Source organism: Rhodamnia argentea, chromosome 1, assembly GCF_020921035.1.
Source record: "Rhodamnia argentea isolate NSW1041297 chromosome 1, ASM2092103v1, whole genome shotgun sequence".
NCBI lineage: Eukaryota > Viridiplantae > Streptophyta > Magnoliopsida > Myrtales > Myrtaceae > Rhodamnia > Rhodamnia argentea.
This window is the reverse complement of record NC_063150.1, coordinates 6,760,787-6,779,906: the sequence shown is the minus strand read 5'-3', so window position 1 is coordinate 6,779,906 and position 19,120 is coordinate 6,760,787. Positions and strand designations below refer to the sequence as shown.

At 42.9% G+C, this 19,120-nt stretch overlaps 3 protein-coding genes across 4 annotated transcripts; all 3 read right to left on the bottom strand.

Moving 5' to 3' along the window:
* Positions 1-1,991: 1,991 nt before the first annotated feature.
* Positions 1,992-5,300, bottom strand: LOC115750218 (uncharacterized protein At5g01610-like). 2 transcript variants are annotated; one of them, XM_030687423.2, is made up of 2 exons: positions 4,675-5,300; positions 1,992-2,575 (listed from the first exon to the last, which is right to left on the bottom strand). In XM_030687423.2, exon 1 carries the CDS (start codon positions 5,202-5,204, stop codon positions 4,686-4,688), a length of 519 nt encoding a protein of 172 aa, XP_030543283.1. In that variant the 5' UTR covers positions 5,205-5,300; the 3' UTR covers positions 1,992-2,575; positions 4,675-4,685. The 2 variants fall into 2 exon arrangements, with proteins under 2 accessions (XP_030543283.1, XP_030543284.1); XM_030687424.2 differs by having other exon boundaries at positions 1,992-2,571.
* A 1,792-nt stretch (positions 5,301-7,092) lies between these two features.
* Positions 7,093-7,632, bottom strand: LOC125315182 (uncharacterized protein At5g01610-like). Its single transcript, XM_048279468.1, has one exon. It carries the CDS (start codon positions 7,630-7,632, stop codon positions 7,093-7,095), a length of 540 nt encoding a protein of 179 aa, XP_048135425.1.
* A 3,385-nt stretch (positions 7,633-11,017) lies between these two features.
* LOC115750213 (exocyst complex component SEC15B) lies at positions 11,018-13,775 on the bottom strand. Its single transcript, XM_030687414.2, has one exon. It carries the CDS (start codon positions 13,652-13,654, stop codon positions 11,240-11,242), a length of 2,415 nt encoding a protein of 804 aa, XP_030543274.1. The 5' UTR covers positions 13,655-13,775; the 3' UTR covers positions 11,018-11,239.
* Between the last annotated feature and the right edge of the window lie 5,345 nt (positions 13,776-19,120).

Sequence of the window (19,120 nt, the reverse complement as noted above, 5' to 3'; positions counted from 1 at the left end):
AATATATAATTTGCCAATCACGAACGGAGTTGACCGTACGTAAAATTCTATTCCAATGCATCAAGAGAAAGGATAAACATTGAAGATAACATTATATTTTTCGACCAGCTGCATAGAGAGACGTTTAAAAATGGGAATATTGGCTGCGTGGGGGACCAGCACCTGCCTGAATATGATATTCTTCTAATTATCAGAATTTGGAATATGCATACGCAACTTCTTTTTATTTTTTTTATTTTTTTGGTCGAAATGCATACGCAACTTAGAATGCCAAATTCCACGTACGCGACACATGAAGTTGTTAGAATGCCAGATTTCACGTACGCGACACATGAAGTTGTCCGAGGGGGCGAACTTCGTCCGGCCCCGTAATTCACGAAACATGGCGTGGTCACACCCGCTGATCTTTTCATGCTCATAGGTGGGGCTCGTTGACGATTCGCATCATCAGCGATTGTGATTGACCTAGTTCCCGAGTTTGGAAAGGAAAGTTACTGTCTCGTACGCTGCGGAGTTTCCGGGTCCTCCCTCTGTGTTATGTTCGGTTTGTGCACGCGTTTAGGAAGAGTCCTCGATTCAAGTTGTGCAACTTCAAGTCCTTTTTTGGGAGCATCAACTGTAGAAGACGTGAAGAATATGTTATTTGGAGCAGAGATAAGGACAGCTTTCCTAGGTGGTCCTTCTTTTTAGGTCCGAGAACTGTCTTGTTAGGCCATGATACGAAACCATCTTCCACCGTAGAACGAGCGATCAGCACCAAGAGTTCACTGCATCCACAGTCGTACTTGGGTGCTGCTGTCATGGCCTTTGCATACGGGGCTTATAGGACCACCTGTTTGGTTTTTGCTTGGGAGTCGTGAGTGACAGGACTCTGTATGTATGTAGCCTACCTGTCTTTGGAAATTCTTCCGTTATGATTCCGGAGTCGCGGGGACCATGAAATGTAGGCGACGCTTCGTAAATTCAACTGTTACGAGAAGTATGATGTCGCGGAAGCGGGTTTTGCCGCTTTGTTTCGAGAAACAGAATTAGGGAAACAAGTAGGGCATACAAGAAACAAGTCGAGACAAATTGTTCGAACAATGAAAGTTGGGCAGGCGAGGTGGACAATCGCATGAAGTCGAAGATTCCGTGCGGTTGCTCAGAAACTACCATTCTAGTTTGCCAGCGAATCACACGCACCGAAAATAAACCCGAATTACCATCCCCATCGACCCACTCTCTCTTCAATCTCTCTCCTCCACCTTCGGTCAATCAAACAGCCCCCACATGGCGAAACCACCGCCTCTGACCACCACCGCCAACACCACACCGGAGCATCCAGCCGTTATGCAGCTTCTGCTCACAGCCAGCCACCACTTGACTCCATAAGTACTCTCTTTCGGTTCACTCTTCATTTCCATCTCTAGGTAGACTTCTGTCTCTCATCTTTAGTTGGATTGTTGATGGTGATCGACCCTAGAGGAAGTTGCTAAAGCCAGTTTTAGCTTGTCCACGTCGAAGACCTAGATCTGGTGTCACCATCAGCCCCGATGGCGATGAGCTCTGTCGGCACACTTCAAGGCCATAGCAAAGCTGTTAGCTGACTTAATGTTGGAGGATGATGAGGTTGCTTACATAAAAGATAAGGGCCGCTAATAATTTGCAAGTTAAGAACCGGATCACCGATTTGCAGATCTTTAATCTCCGGAAGCTGGTGTGGATGACAAAAGGAGAACAGTGGTCGCCGAGACAGATTCACAGAGAGAGGAGATGGTGGTTGCAGGTTGAACTCGTGGCCGTGGTGACTGACAGTGGCGGCAAGGTGGAGCCGATAGAAACTATGATGGTAGTTGGACTGCAGAGGTGAGGAGAGAGAATGAGAAAGAGAGAAGGGTGAGATCAGAGATCGGTGAAGTAGGGTATGGTCCCTAATTTGAACAGCAATTTCCACGTTCAAATGAAGAATGAAGGAGATCAGATCCAGAATGAACAGCACTTTGCATCATGACGAATATCTTAATGGAGTAGTGCTTCTGGTCACGTACTTCCTCGATTTCTTTTCACAGGCAATGCTGCTAAAAGCAAGCAACTACATCCAGAATGCCTATCCTTTTCTAACTTTCCAGCACTCTTCATTGCTCAAGCTTATTCTTTCTGGGTGTTGGTGAACATGACACTAACGCTATTCTCATTGAAGTACAAAGATACTAATTGGACAAGGCCAAAGACAATTTTTTCAAAAGTTGCTTCAGTTCTTAAAATGCAAAGTAAATTGTTAGTTACACAAGTTGATCAACTGTTGCGACCGAACTGACATTCAGCCGAATCTAATCGGAAACTGCAAATCACCAAAGTAATTCTGACCTTAACAACCTGCCCATCTCTAGGATCTCTTTCATAGGAGAGTACAGGCAAGCCATCTCTTGCCCAAAAGAGAGCATATCAGGAACTATGACCTCGAGCCTACCCAAATATTACAGGCTATTCTTTCCACTTCTCATTCTGCTCAAATCATAGACACCAATGGACTTCTGAATAATGGTGGCCCTGGCAGCTCACAGCATTTTGTCGGACTGGCTTTGTCAAATGCTGCCTGACAAACAGGGGAAATATTCAGACAAATCAGGAGAATAGACCATGATCGGAAAATCGATACAAAATGTGGCAAGTCCATGATTTACATCATTAAGACCACCTGAGGCGTGCAACGCTTTTGGTCATGAGGTGCCTGAATCACAGAAACTAAGTTCAAACATATTACCAAATCCTTCTCCTCTTCTACACAGCTTCAGCATCGCTCATTATGCAATTAGTAATGGGTCAAAAAGCAGTTCATGGTGGCTGCTTTGAGGGAAATTCCAAGGCTTAATCCTACATCCATCCGAGATGAATGTAAGGATGATCATGCTCAATCCTCAATCAAGCCACATCTCGTGGGCATGATCGTTCAACAGTTTACTATCTTAAGCAAGTTGAAAGCCACATTATAAGAAACTCTCAATGTTACTCCTATGGCCCTGCATATGATTATTATTCGCCTTTTTTACTATATTAAGCATGTTGCTTGCCACGGTATAGGAAAGTCTCAGTATCATTTAACTGCTATAGCCCTGCAGTGGATGACAGCTAGAAGGGAAGGTCGACTATTTGTATCACAATATTCAAGAGGCCAAGGTTCCTAAAAAATCCTCAGCTGAATAAATGAAGGGTGTCACTACTTCGGCATTTCCAAGGGAAGTTAAGTCTACTGTTTCTCAATGTGGCAGATTTCTCGTAATCGGGACATAATATGGGTGATCTTATGAAGCTTACTTATTCAGGAACCATCTACTCCCTCGCAACTTATACAGCATCATTATGCACTCTCCAGCTGATCATGGTCATCATTCAAAGTTCAACATTGGGTCAAGCCCTACAACTGTCACACAGTTTCCATCCAAAAAGAGCCAGGAGGCCAAACGATCTCCCTGGAGCATACCATCAGAGTGTGCCATTTAGAAAAAGTGAGACAAAGAATTGCAAGATCGGATAGGGTCAATGTGGATCTCATTGGCAAAACAATATAGTCCCATCATCGTCCTGTCATTGCCAGGATCTCCAAGATTACAAGTTTTTGCTCATTTCAAGCACTCACCATCTACGATTTGGCAAAAAGAGAACTACATGAAGTTTGGTAATAAAACCTTCAGCAAGCCCTACAAATTAGGAAAATACATCCTGAAATTGAACGATATATGTGCTCAAAATGCACAGATTAGTCAACAACTTTCGCTTTCTCTTCTTATTAGCAATTGTCTCAGCTTAACAGAGTGGAGATGAATTAGCAGACCATGACTTGCCCTGACACAGTAATAAGAATCATTGTGTCAGAAAACCAGACACAAGTAGTCATCCAGTTCATTAGTAGCTCTCTTTCTTGGTTTCAGCCAAAGAGATTTTATGTCTCCTTAAAAAACCATGTTCCGAGACATGCACAAGGAAAGTGACTATACAGCTTCCCACTAGAGGTGCCTGCATCACATTCCATACCAGAATTTTCATCAGTCGCCAAATGCACACAGACTTCCATGCCGCAAAAGGACATTAAGTAAAAGAGTCGCCACAAAAGTCCATGAGTAGAATTTGACTAACTTTGTCAGTCTGATCAAATGCACTGTAATATAGAATATTACCCATGCCGATCAATGGCAATGTGGTATCAGGTGATACCCTGTCAGGGAACCCAGACTCTGCATATATTTCTTGATTATGCAACTCATATTGTGCTAAACAATGGCAAAAGTTTCTCAAGATACCCATTTCAGATTATAATCTTCGTTTCATCTCAATTAAACAGTTAATGGATTGATCCACACAACATGATTGAAACCACGCCTGCAAGTCCAAGGCTTTAGTTCCAGCCATCGTCGTGTTTGTAATTCAATTACCAATCTGCTTACCAGTAATTCAACTCCTTGTTTTTTTCTCGATCTGTTAATTTGATTGGTCATAATCTTCATTATATGTATTATACACCGAAAAGCAACAATTGAGTCAACTCATCGCAATACATCAGCAATAAGCAACCACCAGTCACCACCGGCCAGTAAATGCAATTCGAATTCAGTTTGCGATATACCCGTTTAATCACCCAATCCAGAAAAGGGGAAAAAAAGGAACGAAAGAGAAACAGCACGATCGATCTCCACCTACCGAGCAAAGCCCTAAATCGAAGCAGCCAGAGTCTTCATCCTGATCTTCCTCGCGCCTCCGCCGACGCAATCGAACCCGCACCCGCACTGGGGGGACTCATAGAAGTTGTCGATGGTGAAGGAAGCCGAGGCGAGGCCGACCGAGAACTCGAGCTCGTCCCCGACCCTCTCGACCTCGACGATGTTGAGCCAGAGGAAGAGCACCTTGACGCTGACCCCGCTGAGGCTGGTGAGCTTGTTCTGCGAGATGTACCCGCTGATCGTGGACTTGTACCGGAGCTGGTACGACCCTTGGAGAGAGAAGCTGCAGGAGCCGCCCCAGTAGGCGCTGAACCTCCCCGTGGAGCGGTCGAGCTCGTAGCCGGTCACGCCCTTGGGGAGGATGCCCGCCGGGAAGTTGTATCCCTGGAGGACCTCGTAAGCCGACGGGCTATCGTCGTCGTCGCCGCCGGAGGACGCTAGAGGAGAGGCGGCGGCGGAGAAGAGGAGGAGGAGGAGGAGGGAGAGAGTGAGGATGAGGGAGAGAGACATGGCGATTTTCTTGGGGCAGTCCGCTAAGACTCCGCTTGTCTCACTTGTGCACAGAGAGAGAGAGAGAGAGTTTGTACGCGGTGGGGACGACGATGACGATGACGATGACGATGATTCTGAACGGGATACTTTGTCTGGTTGAGCTTCTGGCAGATGACGGTGCGCTGGACCGCGGGGGCAATAACTTTGGACGCGTAACTTTATTTTGCATCCATCGAACGTGCAAATACGTCGACGTTTGATCGCGCACGTGGTCTCGGAACATTACATGGAAAGGAGCGACACGTGTCGAATCTTCATCGAGGTTAGTCGGAGGGGCCAAACGTACACGTACATACATACATATGCCTCCACACAGTGATAAGATTTAAGAGGCCCATGGAGCATCAACCGGCCCAAAATTTGAGAAAGCCACACCAAGCTCGAGACTCCGATCACCAAGGAAAAAAAAAAAAAAAAGAGAACCAACCTCGACACACGAACTGCTTTCCCGATTAACATGTTGACGGGAAAATTACCAGAAAAAAAAAATCTAAATCTATTCAACTCGATTTAGTTTCATCAATGTAGTTTATCCGATCAATTTTGATCGAAACTTGCTAATATGGACACCTGCCGTTATATCTGACAAGATCAAGGTTAGTGTAGACAATTTTTTTACTAATTTTTTTTTATTGATGTAGTTTTCATTTTCTTCCGTTTTCCTTTTTTGTTTTATTGCGGTTGGATAGGTTTATCGGAGCTCGTCGGTTACTAGGGAAGGACGCAAAGCCCTTGCGGGCTGGCGAGCATTGCGAATCTCGCCTAGATCTACAAGGCTGTCTTGCCTAGATCTGGCCAAGGTTAGGCTCACCATGGTCTCTCTCGCAGTTGCGATTGTCTTAGTGAAGCCTTACCATGGCCTTGCTTAGATTTGGGCAAGGCAACCCGGCTCACAGCCACAATTGCCTCGCTCCAACAACTCTCACCATGCATGGTGAAAAAAAAAAAAAAGAAAAGAAGGAAAAGAGAAGAAAAGAAAAATGAACACATCCTTAGAATATTAAAAATTGAAAGAATTATCCACGTCGACGATCATGTCATGTAAGATGACAACAACCATTTCATTTGACATGCGTAGTTTTGATTTTCTAATGGATTTACATATTTCATTAATGGAAATTTTTGGATACAGTGAGTAATAGCTCTAGTTATTCGTTGTTGAAAAATTCTTGTTTAGGCAGTTTATACCATCCATACATAGTGTTTTGATCTAAGATCTCAATTCTTCCCTGTTTCAGCAGTAGCATATTGTTCCGTGGAGCTAAGGTCCAAAATAGGGACGAAAGTGGTGTTTCCACCGACTCTACCACTCATTTTTTTCATGACCCATTTTTTTTTTCTTTTGAGAGGTTTAAAAAAATTATTTTTTCTTTTAAAACCTGTATAACTAAAAAAGAATTCTTTTGCAATTTCATAATTTTTTTTTCTAAGTTCTTTAAAAATGGGTTCAAAAAATGAACGTTGTTTTATGGGAGAACCAAAAGGAAAATCAATGTGATTTACGATCATATTTGGGCGAAAGGATCATATTTACAAATTATTAAGGACAAAATTAGTTAAATTGAAAAATTTAGAACTGAATTGAATTATATAATTATAATTAATTTAAGGTTTTTTTTTTTTTTTAATTATTCCACGTTGTAACAATCTATGTACACCATCAAAAGGAAAAAGCACATTTCGTAAGGACAACGACATTTTCTGAAAGTTCCTCGTGATGCCAAGAAGCAGTCAAAAGGTCGCTTTAACACAATTAAAAGGTCGTCAACATGCTTTCGCCAATACAATCGCTCCCACATTTCAATTGTTCCATACGATCTCGAAACATCTCTCTCTTTTGCTTAAGCTAGGAAGACGCCCAAGAAGGCTTCTTGACCCTGAACTTCCTCTCCTTCTCCACGCCATCGCAGTCGAACCCGCACCCGCAGGTCGGGCACTCGTCGAAGTTGCTCACTGCGAAGTCCGCGGATGCGATCCCGACGGAGAACTCCAGCTCGTCGCCGTCGCGGACCACCTTGACGATGCTGAGCCAGAAGAACCACACCTTCACCTTGATCCCGCTCAGGCTCGAGAGCACGTCTGTGGATATGACCCCAGTGATCGTCGAGCTGTACTTGAGCTCGTAGGAGTCGATCGAGAAGGTGCACGTCCCATTCAGGTACACGGTGAACTCGCCGGTCGAGCTGTCCTGCTCGTAGCTGAGGACGCCGTTGGGAAGGAGGCCGATGGGGAAGTCGTACTCCTCGAGGACTTCGTAGGCGCTCAGCGAGTTGTCGGCAGCGGTGGCGGCAGAGGAGGAATGTGTCTGCGGGCCCGAGAAGGCCGAGAGGACGGTGAGGATGAGGATTGAAAAGAGGCGGAGACGGAGATGTTTTGGGAGGGACATGGTCGATGTGTTCTTGGTTGGGGGGATGATCCGAAGTCTAACCTTCTTTGTGTATAGATTTAAAGAGGAGGGACATCTTTTGACTGGTCGGTTTTGAGAGGCAGGGGGTCGGGAAACTATGTACAATTGAGTTTGGTCATGGGGAAATATAAAATGGAAATGGATAATGGCATATTCCATGAGGGTGGACCAACTTGCAGTTGCTGAGGTATTTAGTGTGTTTGATGGATACATCTTAACAGATCTGCACAGTTAGTTCAGGTTTTTGTACGTTTGAATCAGGGTTTAGGTTCCGAATGTGCAATTTTGATGTCCTTTGTAAGGTTAGATTTGAATTATGGACCGATCACCGTAATCAAGTTTTGGTAATAAGATGACTTGATAGGTAATTCGCATTTTGGATACTACTTAGCATGGAAAGCATAGTTTTGTACGGTATCCAAAGTCTGGTTTTTTAGATAAAAGGTATCAAACCTTACTACATTCCACCTCGTTTCAGTTTTCTGCTCGATGTCGACTTGGTAGAGTTGCGCAGCGAGAGGATTGATCAATGCACAAGGAAGCAAAGCCAGAGAGTTAAATTAGACATTATGACACGACGAATAGGGACAAAATGTCCAAAAAGTCCTATGCAAATTGCACTTTGGCCAATTTAGTCTTAAACCTTTTGACACTTTGTCAATGGTATTGGGTAGACGAACAATACCACTAGACACAAAAGCAATTGCTTGACTACACTCGCACACCAAGCAAACGTGGGGAAACGAGTTTACACTTACTCAAGCATTTAGTAAGATCACGTGAGTAACGACCTAGCTGTACCAAAAATAGTTCACGGAATTGCGACGACCGAACCGGACCGTAATCAAGATAGAAGATAGAACACTGCCTCAGTAGTCACCGACTCCAAGCCGCGATATGATCAGTGAACTAGACACAATAGATGCTATATGCAAAGAAGGCATTAACCACAGCAAATTCTTAACCATACACTTCATTTTTCGACAGAGAGCAGATCATTAGATGGTTGACAGATAAAAAAAAGCGACGACAAATTAAACAGATATCTCAGAACAAGCTCGTTATAACCTGCACAGAGAAACATGACCCTCGCATATAGTTACTCCATTAAGAACAACACTCACGAACAATACTAAGGAGGATGATGCGCTTGATCTGGACTAGCTAACATGAAGGAGCGGAAGCACCGAGCGCTACTTTTATTACACAATATTCCAAATCTATGGCCCAAAAAAAAAAAAAAAATCGCCACGATAAAAAAATTCTTGAACTCCAGTTTTATAGGTATTGAAGAAAGCAACCGTAGTAATTCGGAAGAAGTAAATATCATAGCCGTGGCTTTAACATCGATACTGAAGACATACATCCAAACCACAGTGCGGCACATGGGAACAACAGTGTTTGGTTTCAATGTTATGTCGGGGCCATGTGACATTAATAGGTTCTCTAAGGTGGCATCATAAAGCAACCACCCTGTCCGTGTGTTGATTGTATCTTTCCCAAGGATATATTCAGGAGAATGACACTTGGTCGCTTAACCACTCCATCTTTCTTATCTACTTTAGGACAGGCATATCTCTCTCTCTCTCTCTCTCTCTCTGGTCGCTTAACCACTCCACCTTTCTTATCTGCTTTAGGACAGACATATCTCTCTCTCTCTCTCTCTCTCTCTAACATGAGCTAGGCAATTTGGAAAAGATGAGTTTAGGTTCGATGCATATAGAAAACTTGATCTCATAGAATGTTAGAAAAGAACAGCAACACCAGAAGATCCAGAACTGAGGGCAACATGCCGGTTTTCTCCCATTAAAAGGAAGAGGCCTATCTGTAAATCGGCAAAAGCTACTCTCATGCAGGATAGAATTAAGGTATACATATTTTGGAAGCTTGTGGAATGCCTCTTGAATGGAGTGGGCAAGGAATTTAGCCAGTCATGGACAACCAACCAAGAATAATCTGATGATTTAAAACTGGAAGCATCCTTCGGAAAGGCAGATTTTGGATAAATTCACTGATCATTCTATGGATGTTTTGAGGCATAGATTTACAAGGATCAAGGATCAGAAAACTCAAAGCCCCATACACATGCGCCCGCGCAGAGAGAGAGAGAGAGAGAGCAAGAGATTCATAAGAGTTCACATATTCTGAACTTGAAGGAATGCATTTTATGTAAAAAGAACCGGCAACCACTTATGGGTTGTATCCGAAGATATGAAAATGGACGCTTTTATGTCATCATGAGAAGATCAAGCTCCCAACAATTGAATAAAAATAGCTGCGACAGCCACTGCAAAAGGGGCAGAATATATAGCAGCAAAATCTAAAGGTTCTTTCAAGTCTTGAATGATGCCCAACTTCTGGGATCAATTATGCAGCCTTTAATTTACTTTTCTTCTCTACATTATATAAGTGGGGAAACAAGCTCGCTAGTCTTGACAATTCAGATGTTCACGGAGAGACGAGCCTTAAGGACAAGGCCTTAACTCAAAATGGTCACTAGGTATACCTCAGTATAACATGCTGCAATGGTAATGATATCCATCTTATTGTATTCAGTAGGAACCTGCCCCAGTAGGGGTGAGCAACAAATTTGCATGCAGTGCATTGTGAAAGAGAAGGTAAAACCTCAACAAGTCAGTCTCCTACCAAAAAGCCTATTTTTTTATATGATATAACCTCCAAAGTTGCAACTGGAAATACTGTAATTAACTTCAGTAGTCTCTGATCAGGGCATATGCTCTCAGCAGAACCCACCTCAGTTATTTATCCCTAATTTGCTAGTTCTACAGACATCATGTATATATCCTGCCTCGTAATGCTCTATGAGATAACCAGCGTTTAGCCAGCATATGCTACCGTAGATGAATATAGGAGTCCATGTTTCATAAAACATGGAAGTCCATGATAAAAGTCTATGTAAGCAGAAGCCACCAAATGGATCCAATCCTGTTTCTTCCAAAGTGACCAATCATTCTTCACATTTTTATACATGGCCAGTGACTGATTTTTATAAAGCCAAATTTAGTTCTAGACAACCAAAATGATTATATCGTGCAAAATAAGGGGATCATTATAAAGAAGGAAATGTGAAAGACAACTCAATCCCAACACAGGGAAGAGATCATAAGTACTAAGAGAGAGAAGAGAGTTTCTTCTCGTAATCAGTATATTGTGGTTGATAACCAAGAGACAAGGTGATAATTGATACCATTTCTACTACATGAATAACGAGTTATAACCAGATTCAAGGGTTCAATGATGGTCTATTTTGAATTAACGATGTCGCATAACGATGTCGCATCAACTCACAGAAGATATATCAAGAGCAGCATCAGTTCTCCAAAGGATGTTGGAAGCACACGGCTGAAAGATGCTCTTATAATTAAAAGAATTGATACAACCCATGCAAGAGGGACAATTATACAGCCAAAAAGAACTTTATGAAACTATCGAAACAATAAACAGAAAAACCTGAACGACCTTTACCACTAACAATAACAGAAATGATTTTCTACACAGTAAATAGAACGCAATCGACTGAGACAATTTAAAATAAGGAAATATCACAAGTAGAGTCATGTCTGAATCAATTGACATCCTTGAGTCTTCTTATTAATGTATCAAGAGATTTCTTTTTCGGGTTTTGCTTGGCTCCTCTTGTTGTAAAGGAAGAGAAATACCTGTCTGAAGGATCCCTCAACTTTTCTGAGATCGTCACAACTTTCTTGTAGTCCAAAGTGTTGTAACTCCTCTCCCGGATGACAGGATTCAAGAAATTCTCCGGATGATTGCTTAGAAGCAAATTGATCATTTGCCTCGACTCAGCAAGTGCTGTTTTCAGCTGGTTTGCTTCCTCCTCCGAGAAAAGTGGAGCTTGATTATCCGCAAAAGATTCTAGTAATCGTACATCCACATCAATCCCCGTGATTGCATTAACATTAAACCTTTTCACCAACTCACCAAATAAGGCACCAATTATCATCTCCGAAATGTGAGATAGGACATCTTGTAATACTCTCTTGAGAACACTGGCGGGCAATATCTGCTGTGCGGTTGAAACCAGAGTTTCCAAATAAATAATCACCTCATTTACATACTCGTTCCCACTTTGTGGAGGCTCATCAGGCATCCAGTTTACATTCTCAATTAATGACATGAACCCATCAACCTTTTGTTTAAGCAACCCAGATAGCATTTCCTCCGCTGCGGCACGGGACTTTATCAGAGGAAACTGCCTCCGACTCCTCTCAACCATTCTCAGAGGAACGCCAGAAAGCTGTGCTGCATGACGGGAGAAGAAATCACAAGCACGCTCAAATACGGCCATATTAGCAGCAATTTGCATTGCCTGGGAAACCCCATGGACGGACGTATTCACAATTTTCAACAGAGCTCCGTCCAGGACCTCACCCAAAAGCCTGTCTAGATACTTCTTGACCACATCGTAAAAATCCAACTGCCCTCCATAAGACATGAAACTCACGGAATCTTCAATAAAAGACCTCACGATACGGCAACAATCCGGCACAGTCGATGAAAATGGCGCAACGTAGGGAAACGCCGGTATGATATCCGAAGCTTGCAACTGAAAAGAAAGCACATTCATCGAATACTCGTACTCTTTCTTCATCAACATCTGTTCAAACTTATCGGCAGCAAGTGCTTCGGTGATCTGCTTTCGGCAATCAGACAACAATAACTCGTGGTACTTATCCCTATGCTTACTCAATACGTCAAGCAATGAATCGACCAGGTATCCGTATCTTCGCAGAGTTACTCCTAACAAGCTAACATAGTCCTTTATCAACAAAAGATGATTCGCTGTCTGCATCCTAGAAAACTGATCCTCCAAAACTGAACACATTTTACTGACCGCAGTCTCCCACAGATTCTCGACTTCCATTTTCGAGATCAACCCACCTCCAGTCCTCATAATACGATCCTCAACAATGAAAAAGCCGGCGATTTGCGCAAAAAAGGTCTGGTGCGATTCGAGAAATGGAGTCATAGACGATACCTGAAAATCTGACGTCAATTGAAGCTTCCTGTTCTCAAAATAATACTGCTTGAACCGGTCCTGGAGCCCTAGCGTCTGGTGAATATGATAAGCTCTATAGAGCGGGGTTAAATCGAAACCTGAAAATCCATTCTCGGACTTCCCATCACTCTCACTCCCTACGCTGAGCACATCTTCGTCGTCCTCCTCTTGCAGAGCATAAACGCAGTCTCTTAAGCTAAGCCTACTCTGTTCCTCAGCTTGTCTCTGCTTAATCCTAAGATCTTCATCTCTCTGTCTCGCGGCAGAAGCTTGCCCAATCGCTAATTGACCTAGGTTCCTGCAAACCACGCGGATCTCCACAAGCCAATTGCCGAACTCCTTGCTCACCTTCCTCTCTGTGTAGGATCGAATCTCCGATATCTTCTTCTCAAGCATGTTTCTGATCGTGGACGACGGCGTCTTGTCGAGGAACTGAGCCTCGATGGCATCGACGCACTTCAAGGCCATGTAGAAGTTGCCATCGGAGAGGTGGAGATTGGCCCTGGAGCAGAGATCCATGAGGCCGATGCAGGAGCCGACGGAGCCGAGGGCGAGGTCGATGTTGACGGAGACGTTGCGAGCCTCGAGGTAGGCGTCGAGGGAGTTGAGGAGCGGGAGGGCGACGGACTGGAGGGTGGAGTTGGAGCGGGAGAGGGCGGACTTGAGAGAGTCGACGTCGGAGAGGAGGGATCGGAGGTCATCGACGGCGAGGATGAAGTCCTGGTAGTGGGCCTTGCAGACCTCCTCGATCTCGGACTCCTTGGCGCGGGCGAAGTGGCGGAGGTGGTGGAGGAGGGTGTCGGGCTTGCCGGAGGCGAAGGCCCTGCGGATGAAAGGGCCGAGGTCCTCGTTGTTGCAGATGGCGGAGGATAGGAGGACCTGATCCTGCTTGTCGGCCGAGTCCCCGCGGTCCGCGGCGGCGGTGGGGACCACCTTGCGCCGTGGCTTGGTGGCGGATTGCATCTTCTACTTCAACGCGATGTCTGAGAGAGTCTCTCTGTCCCTTTCTGTATCCCTTCCCTTCTGTGGAGCGACGGAGAAAGAGAAAAAGGAAAGTCTTTCTTCGGTTATTAGGACATGGGTTGGATGGTGGTTTGACCAAATTGACACTTTGCAATGCAGTGATTTTGGTGGATGACTGCGAAGATTAAGGATGGGCAGAATAGTAATTTCCGCGTAGGCCAACGCACCGGGAGGGAGGGGGCTGAAGGAAGAGACGGGTTGACTACGGAGGAGAGAGGAGAGTCGTTTTTTGGCGGCGGCGAGACACCGGAGTTGTCCGGAGCGGGCGACGTGGGCCTGAACAAATTACAAAAGATTTGGTTGTTGGCCGAGCTGGATAACGTTTATAATCAAATCTTACGTGATTTGAAACTCTTCCGACCGAAAAAAACTCCTCCCGTCGTGATTTCGCATCCGAGGAGTAGTTATTATCCGATGTCGATGGCCTTTTTATCTTGTTTATACAAAAAAGAGGTGCAATTTTATAAAAAAAAAATTTCAAATGAAGATGCGAAGTGTAATTATTTTTTTAAATAAAAATATGAAGAAGCTAACCTTATTTCAAAAAAAAGTTTAAAATGCCTTCGTTATTTAAAAAAAAGGCCTGACTAAAGACACTTTAGACGAGGGCCGCTCCCGGCTCTCCCGAGCGAGGGCATTTTGGCTTGACCAAGGGTATTATTTCGGAGAACGGCTGTCGGGATATTTTGGTCCTCAAGAGAGCTGATAAGCCTTGACGTGGCATCCTTGTTTTATTGAAAATGAAAACCAATTTAATCATTCCAAATAAGAAGAAAACCTTTTGAACGGAATTAACTTTCATCGAAGAAGGAGGGGAAGTGCCCTCGGTCATTCTTGACGACCATGAAGTCCGTGTTTTGAGTGCCTTTTGTTTTTTTTAGTCAGAAGGTGTTTTTGAGTGCTTCGGCCGCAACCTTTTTGGTCTGGAGATCATAAATCTCAATCGCGATCGAGTTACGACGTCGTGAACCGATCGAGAATCGCAAACGTTCCCTCATCGCTATGTCCGGGATGGGAAACTCTGAAAAATCTCATCGCGGAAGGTGAGTTCGTGGTTGCGAAGAGGCCTGATCACGAGCGTGGCGGGCCCCTAAGACTAGTTCCGGGCCAACAAAACCCGGCCCATGCTTTTAGGAGGTCTGGGTAAAGAGTACACTCTCCTCGGCTTGAGCCCACCCATTTAGGCCCCGATCGAGCCCACCCGCGTCCTGTCATTTTGGCCCAACCTAAATATAGCAAGAACATGGTTTCAAACTACTGCTCCATTTATTTCGCGCAAAATTGATTGATTTGAAAAATATTTTCCTAAAACTAATTATTTGTATCGCCTACGAAACTGAATTAATAAAAAATATTACAACCGAAATAATACAAATATTTCTCGTTGACCGATTATTTTAAATGATATAAACAATCATTTTCAAGAATTTTTTTTCAAATCATTTATTTTATGTGCGGAGCCTAAATATATATGGTATTTCTTTTCACTCGCAAATTAGATAATAGTAGGTTTTCCTCATAACCATAAATAAAAACTGTACTTTGGTGATTCCGAGTATCATCACAATTTGACATATGATTGATCTCAAAATGTGAATTGATGGGTCAAATTTTACCGATAGAAGTAATGTGTGTGATCTATCTACTGACTGAAAACAACTTCTGGAAAAACGTTTTTTGGATTTTTCGGGCTTAGTTTGTGGAAAATAAGCTAAGTCTAGGAAGATATTTTTCACCATGGAAAAAATTCTTTCGAAAGTGGGGAAAATATTTCCTCTTTTTGAGAAGAATTTTTTTTTTCCTCGTATTTACTACTTTAATTCCTTTGTGTTCATTTTCTTTTATATAATTTTTTATTTTTCATTCTTCTTTTCATTCTTTTTTTTTTCTTTTCTCCTTATTCCTCCTTTCTCCTTCTTCCTCCACCGAGCGCGGACCTCGGCCACTATTGATAGCCCGGCAATCGGCCATAATTCAGACCAACCAGCTCGAGGCTTGGCTGACCTTGGACGAGTTCAGGCTCGCCTGGATCTGGTGAGAAAAGAAACTTAAGAGCACGTCCCCTGCCAAAAAAAGAACGAAAAGGGAAACGGGAAACTGAGAACAAAATTCATCCACTTCATAAGAAACCAAGACGAAGAACGGTTCGCGAGAATCTCACGTATGTCATGAAAGAAACAAGAGTGGAAGAGATGGCATTCTTGGACAGTCGTCCTGCTGGTCCTGTGCAGTTTGCATGCGAAGGGGGGAGAGTCAGAGATCGGGCGAGCCCGAAATCGTAGTGGCGATGGCCGGCCGAAATCAGAAGGAAAAGGAAAAAATAGAAAGAAAAAAAGAAAAGAGAAAAAAATATAAATAATAACAAGAATTGAATTTTCTTAAAAGAAAATTTAAAAATGAAAAGCCAAAAAAAAAAAAATATTGAAAAGAGTACATGGAGGAAAATCAAGTCTAATTTTCTCCACCAAACGACGGAAAATATTTTCTAAATCTTTTACATATTTCAGTTAAACACCGGAATATATTGTTATTTTCCTAAAAAATAACTTTCCGAAAAACATTTTACAAAAACGTCACATGTTTTTGCTAAACAAACGGAGCCTCCTTTGTGAGGAGGCCTAGCGTTTGGCGAGCAAACGCAGTTTTGGTTCAGACGGACTGCATTTGGATTACGGCATTGAAACATACAGTCTTCATTCGTTCTGCACTTGGCTCAACAGGTTGGGACGTCTGTTGAAGTCAACGCACGATAAGTGAATATGGGGTTGCTATGGGGTGATAATATAAGTTGTCTCAAAAACCGAATTGAATATCTACCTAAAACCGATTATCAAACTAAATTGACTCGAATTTCGTGGTTTTTAGTTCGGAAAGTGAAAAAATTGACTTTTTTTTGCAAATTCCGCTCGGTCCGAACCGAACTAGCAAACAACCAAATCTGCAGTGCGAAACGAAAAAGATAAAATGAATTGGGCATGTTCTCGGAATGGTAAGTTGAACTGGGGAAAAAAAAAGAGAAAAAGAAAATCAACAAAATGAACCGAACCGAACCGAACCCAGTTCATATTCAGTTCGGATCGTAGGTCGTTTGGAAACTAATGCACATCTAAATAGTTCGGTTCGATGCCGATTTCCTGAAAAATCGCACAATTGGCACCCCAAGGTGATATATGTGAGAGAGAGAGAGAGTGACATGCTACGTGGTGAAGATTACGAGCATAAAAGGAGAGAGAGGTCTAGAGGTCCGGGGTTCCACGAATTTTCGAAGAAGAGGGGTTGAGGGGTCGATTTTCCGAGACTCTCTCATTCGCACACAGTGAGGGATATAGTGAAAGAGAGAGTGGATAGAGGGCCCGAGAGAGAGATTCCAAGGCCATGAGCATTTGAAAGACGTTCACCTATGCCTTGGCTATCTCCTGCGTCACTACCGAGCTCCATCCATCGCCGGCGCCGCCCTAAATGTAGCACATAACCCCCCTTCCTGATTTCCCTGTTCTATTTTTACGTTTTTGGTCGAGTTTGGCACGGTTTGACTTTTGGGTCAAACGAAGGCAAACAGATCGCTCATATACGTTGTTCTGTGTTCATTTAGTTTCGTGTTAGTCTCCTTGCATCTCGATTTCGCTCATTGTGCTCTGGATTTGCGTCTCCTCCAATGCTTGTTAGGTGATCGATTAAATGCCTTTGCTGGTTCAGACCCCTACTTCGAGGCCGGTTTTCATGTTGATTTTGCATCTTTTAATGGTTCTTTCTTGTTCGGTTCTGTTCTATGTGCGTAGAACTACATACTGATGCTTAGTTTTATTACTGGGTGTGCTCAGTTGTTGAGATTTGAGGTCGGGAATATGTCCCATTGGTTTGATTTCAGCTCTGTTTTTGGTAAAATAGACAGAGCCCCCTACTTCGGGGTCGTTTTTCTCCTTCGTCTTATGTGCTTTAAGAGTCGTTTTTGTTCCATATCGTTCCTCGTACGTGGCGCTTCCTATTGGTATGTCGCTTTGTTGTTGGTTACGATCAGAGTGCATGAAAATCGCACAAGAAGTTGCTTGTGTGAACTAGCTATTTCAGGTATGGAAATTTTGCCAAGTGTTAATAGCTCAAACCCTTGACTTCAGGGCTAGTTTTCTTTGACATTTATTGTGTTTTTAGGTCCGCTTTTTTGCTAATGGTTTTCCTCACAATTTCTCTTAGCTTTTAGGGCTATACTAAGTATGTCATGACTTGTCTTGATGTGTTTTATTCGTTTGTGTTTTTTTTGGATCCTTGGTTGTGCACCCATTTTATAGATTGCGATTGATAAGATTAGTATTCCTAATCTGCATGATAGCCTAAATTTAGACTTGCCTCACCTAAAAGCTGCGCCTGCGTGAAATATTGGTGAGGATAACCACTTGACTTCGGGTATCGAAAGGGCGTTGGTAGCAATACCAGCGTAACCAAATCCATGAACCCAAAGTCTCTGATTCCGCATAACCGAACGACTTCTCACAATCGTTTGGTAAGGTATCCGACCAGCCTCCCAAAAATGGCTGGTGCAACTCCTTTTGCATGCACACGTTGGACATATCATTCTATCACACTAAGATTGAATTCGATTTATCCCGCCGCGACTTGATATGGGCCTGGGAGGGCCGGGGCTAAGCTGTCCCGGTGGCTTAGTAATCCATTAGCTTGATTCAATATTTGGAGATTAGGCGAGCTCGAGATTGTAGGGATTGGCCGTGCCTCGAGCTTAACTGCGGTCGAAACCGGAAGGAAAAGGGAAAAAATAGAAAAAAAAAGAAGAGAAAAAATACAAATAATTACAAGAATTGAATTTTCTAAAAAGAAAATTTAAAATGAAAAGAAAATTTTAAAAAATTATTGAAAAGAGTACATGGAGGAAAATCAAATCTGATTTTCCCTACCAAATGACGAAAAATATTTTCCATGTCCTTTTTCATATTTCAGGTAAACATCAAAAAAGATTATTATTTTCCTGAAAAATAACTTTTTAGAAAATATTTTCTAAAAACATCACATTTTCTGCAAAATAAACGGAGCAATAGCAAGGGAGGTTGTTGGTAATGTTTTAGCAAGATTGAGTATGAACATATGGTGGAAATGTATTTAGCAAATAACTATGATTTATGAAATTAATTCGTCATAATATGGTGATAAGGATATATTATCCCTTTTCTCTTTGACATTATTTTGTGGCATTTTAGAGTTACATTATTTTGGTATTCAGTCAATCCTAATGTTTCATCTAAAGGAAGTTATGTCGATGTTTGCGCGTGTTGGTGTCGGATAGACCTAATTTGACTCATTTAAGTAAATGGATTATCCGCACTATATTGGGGCTTGTTTATTCAATAAAACTAGCTTGTTCGAGTTGCGTGTTCTAAATCGATTCGCGTTGACCTG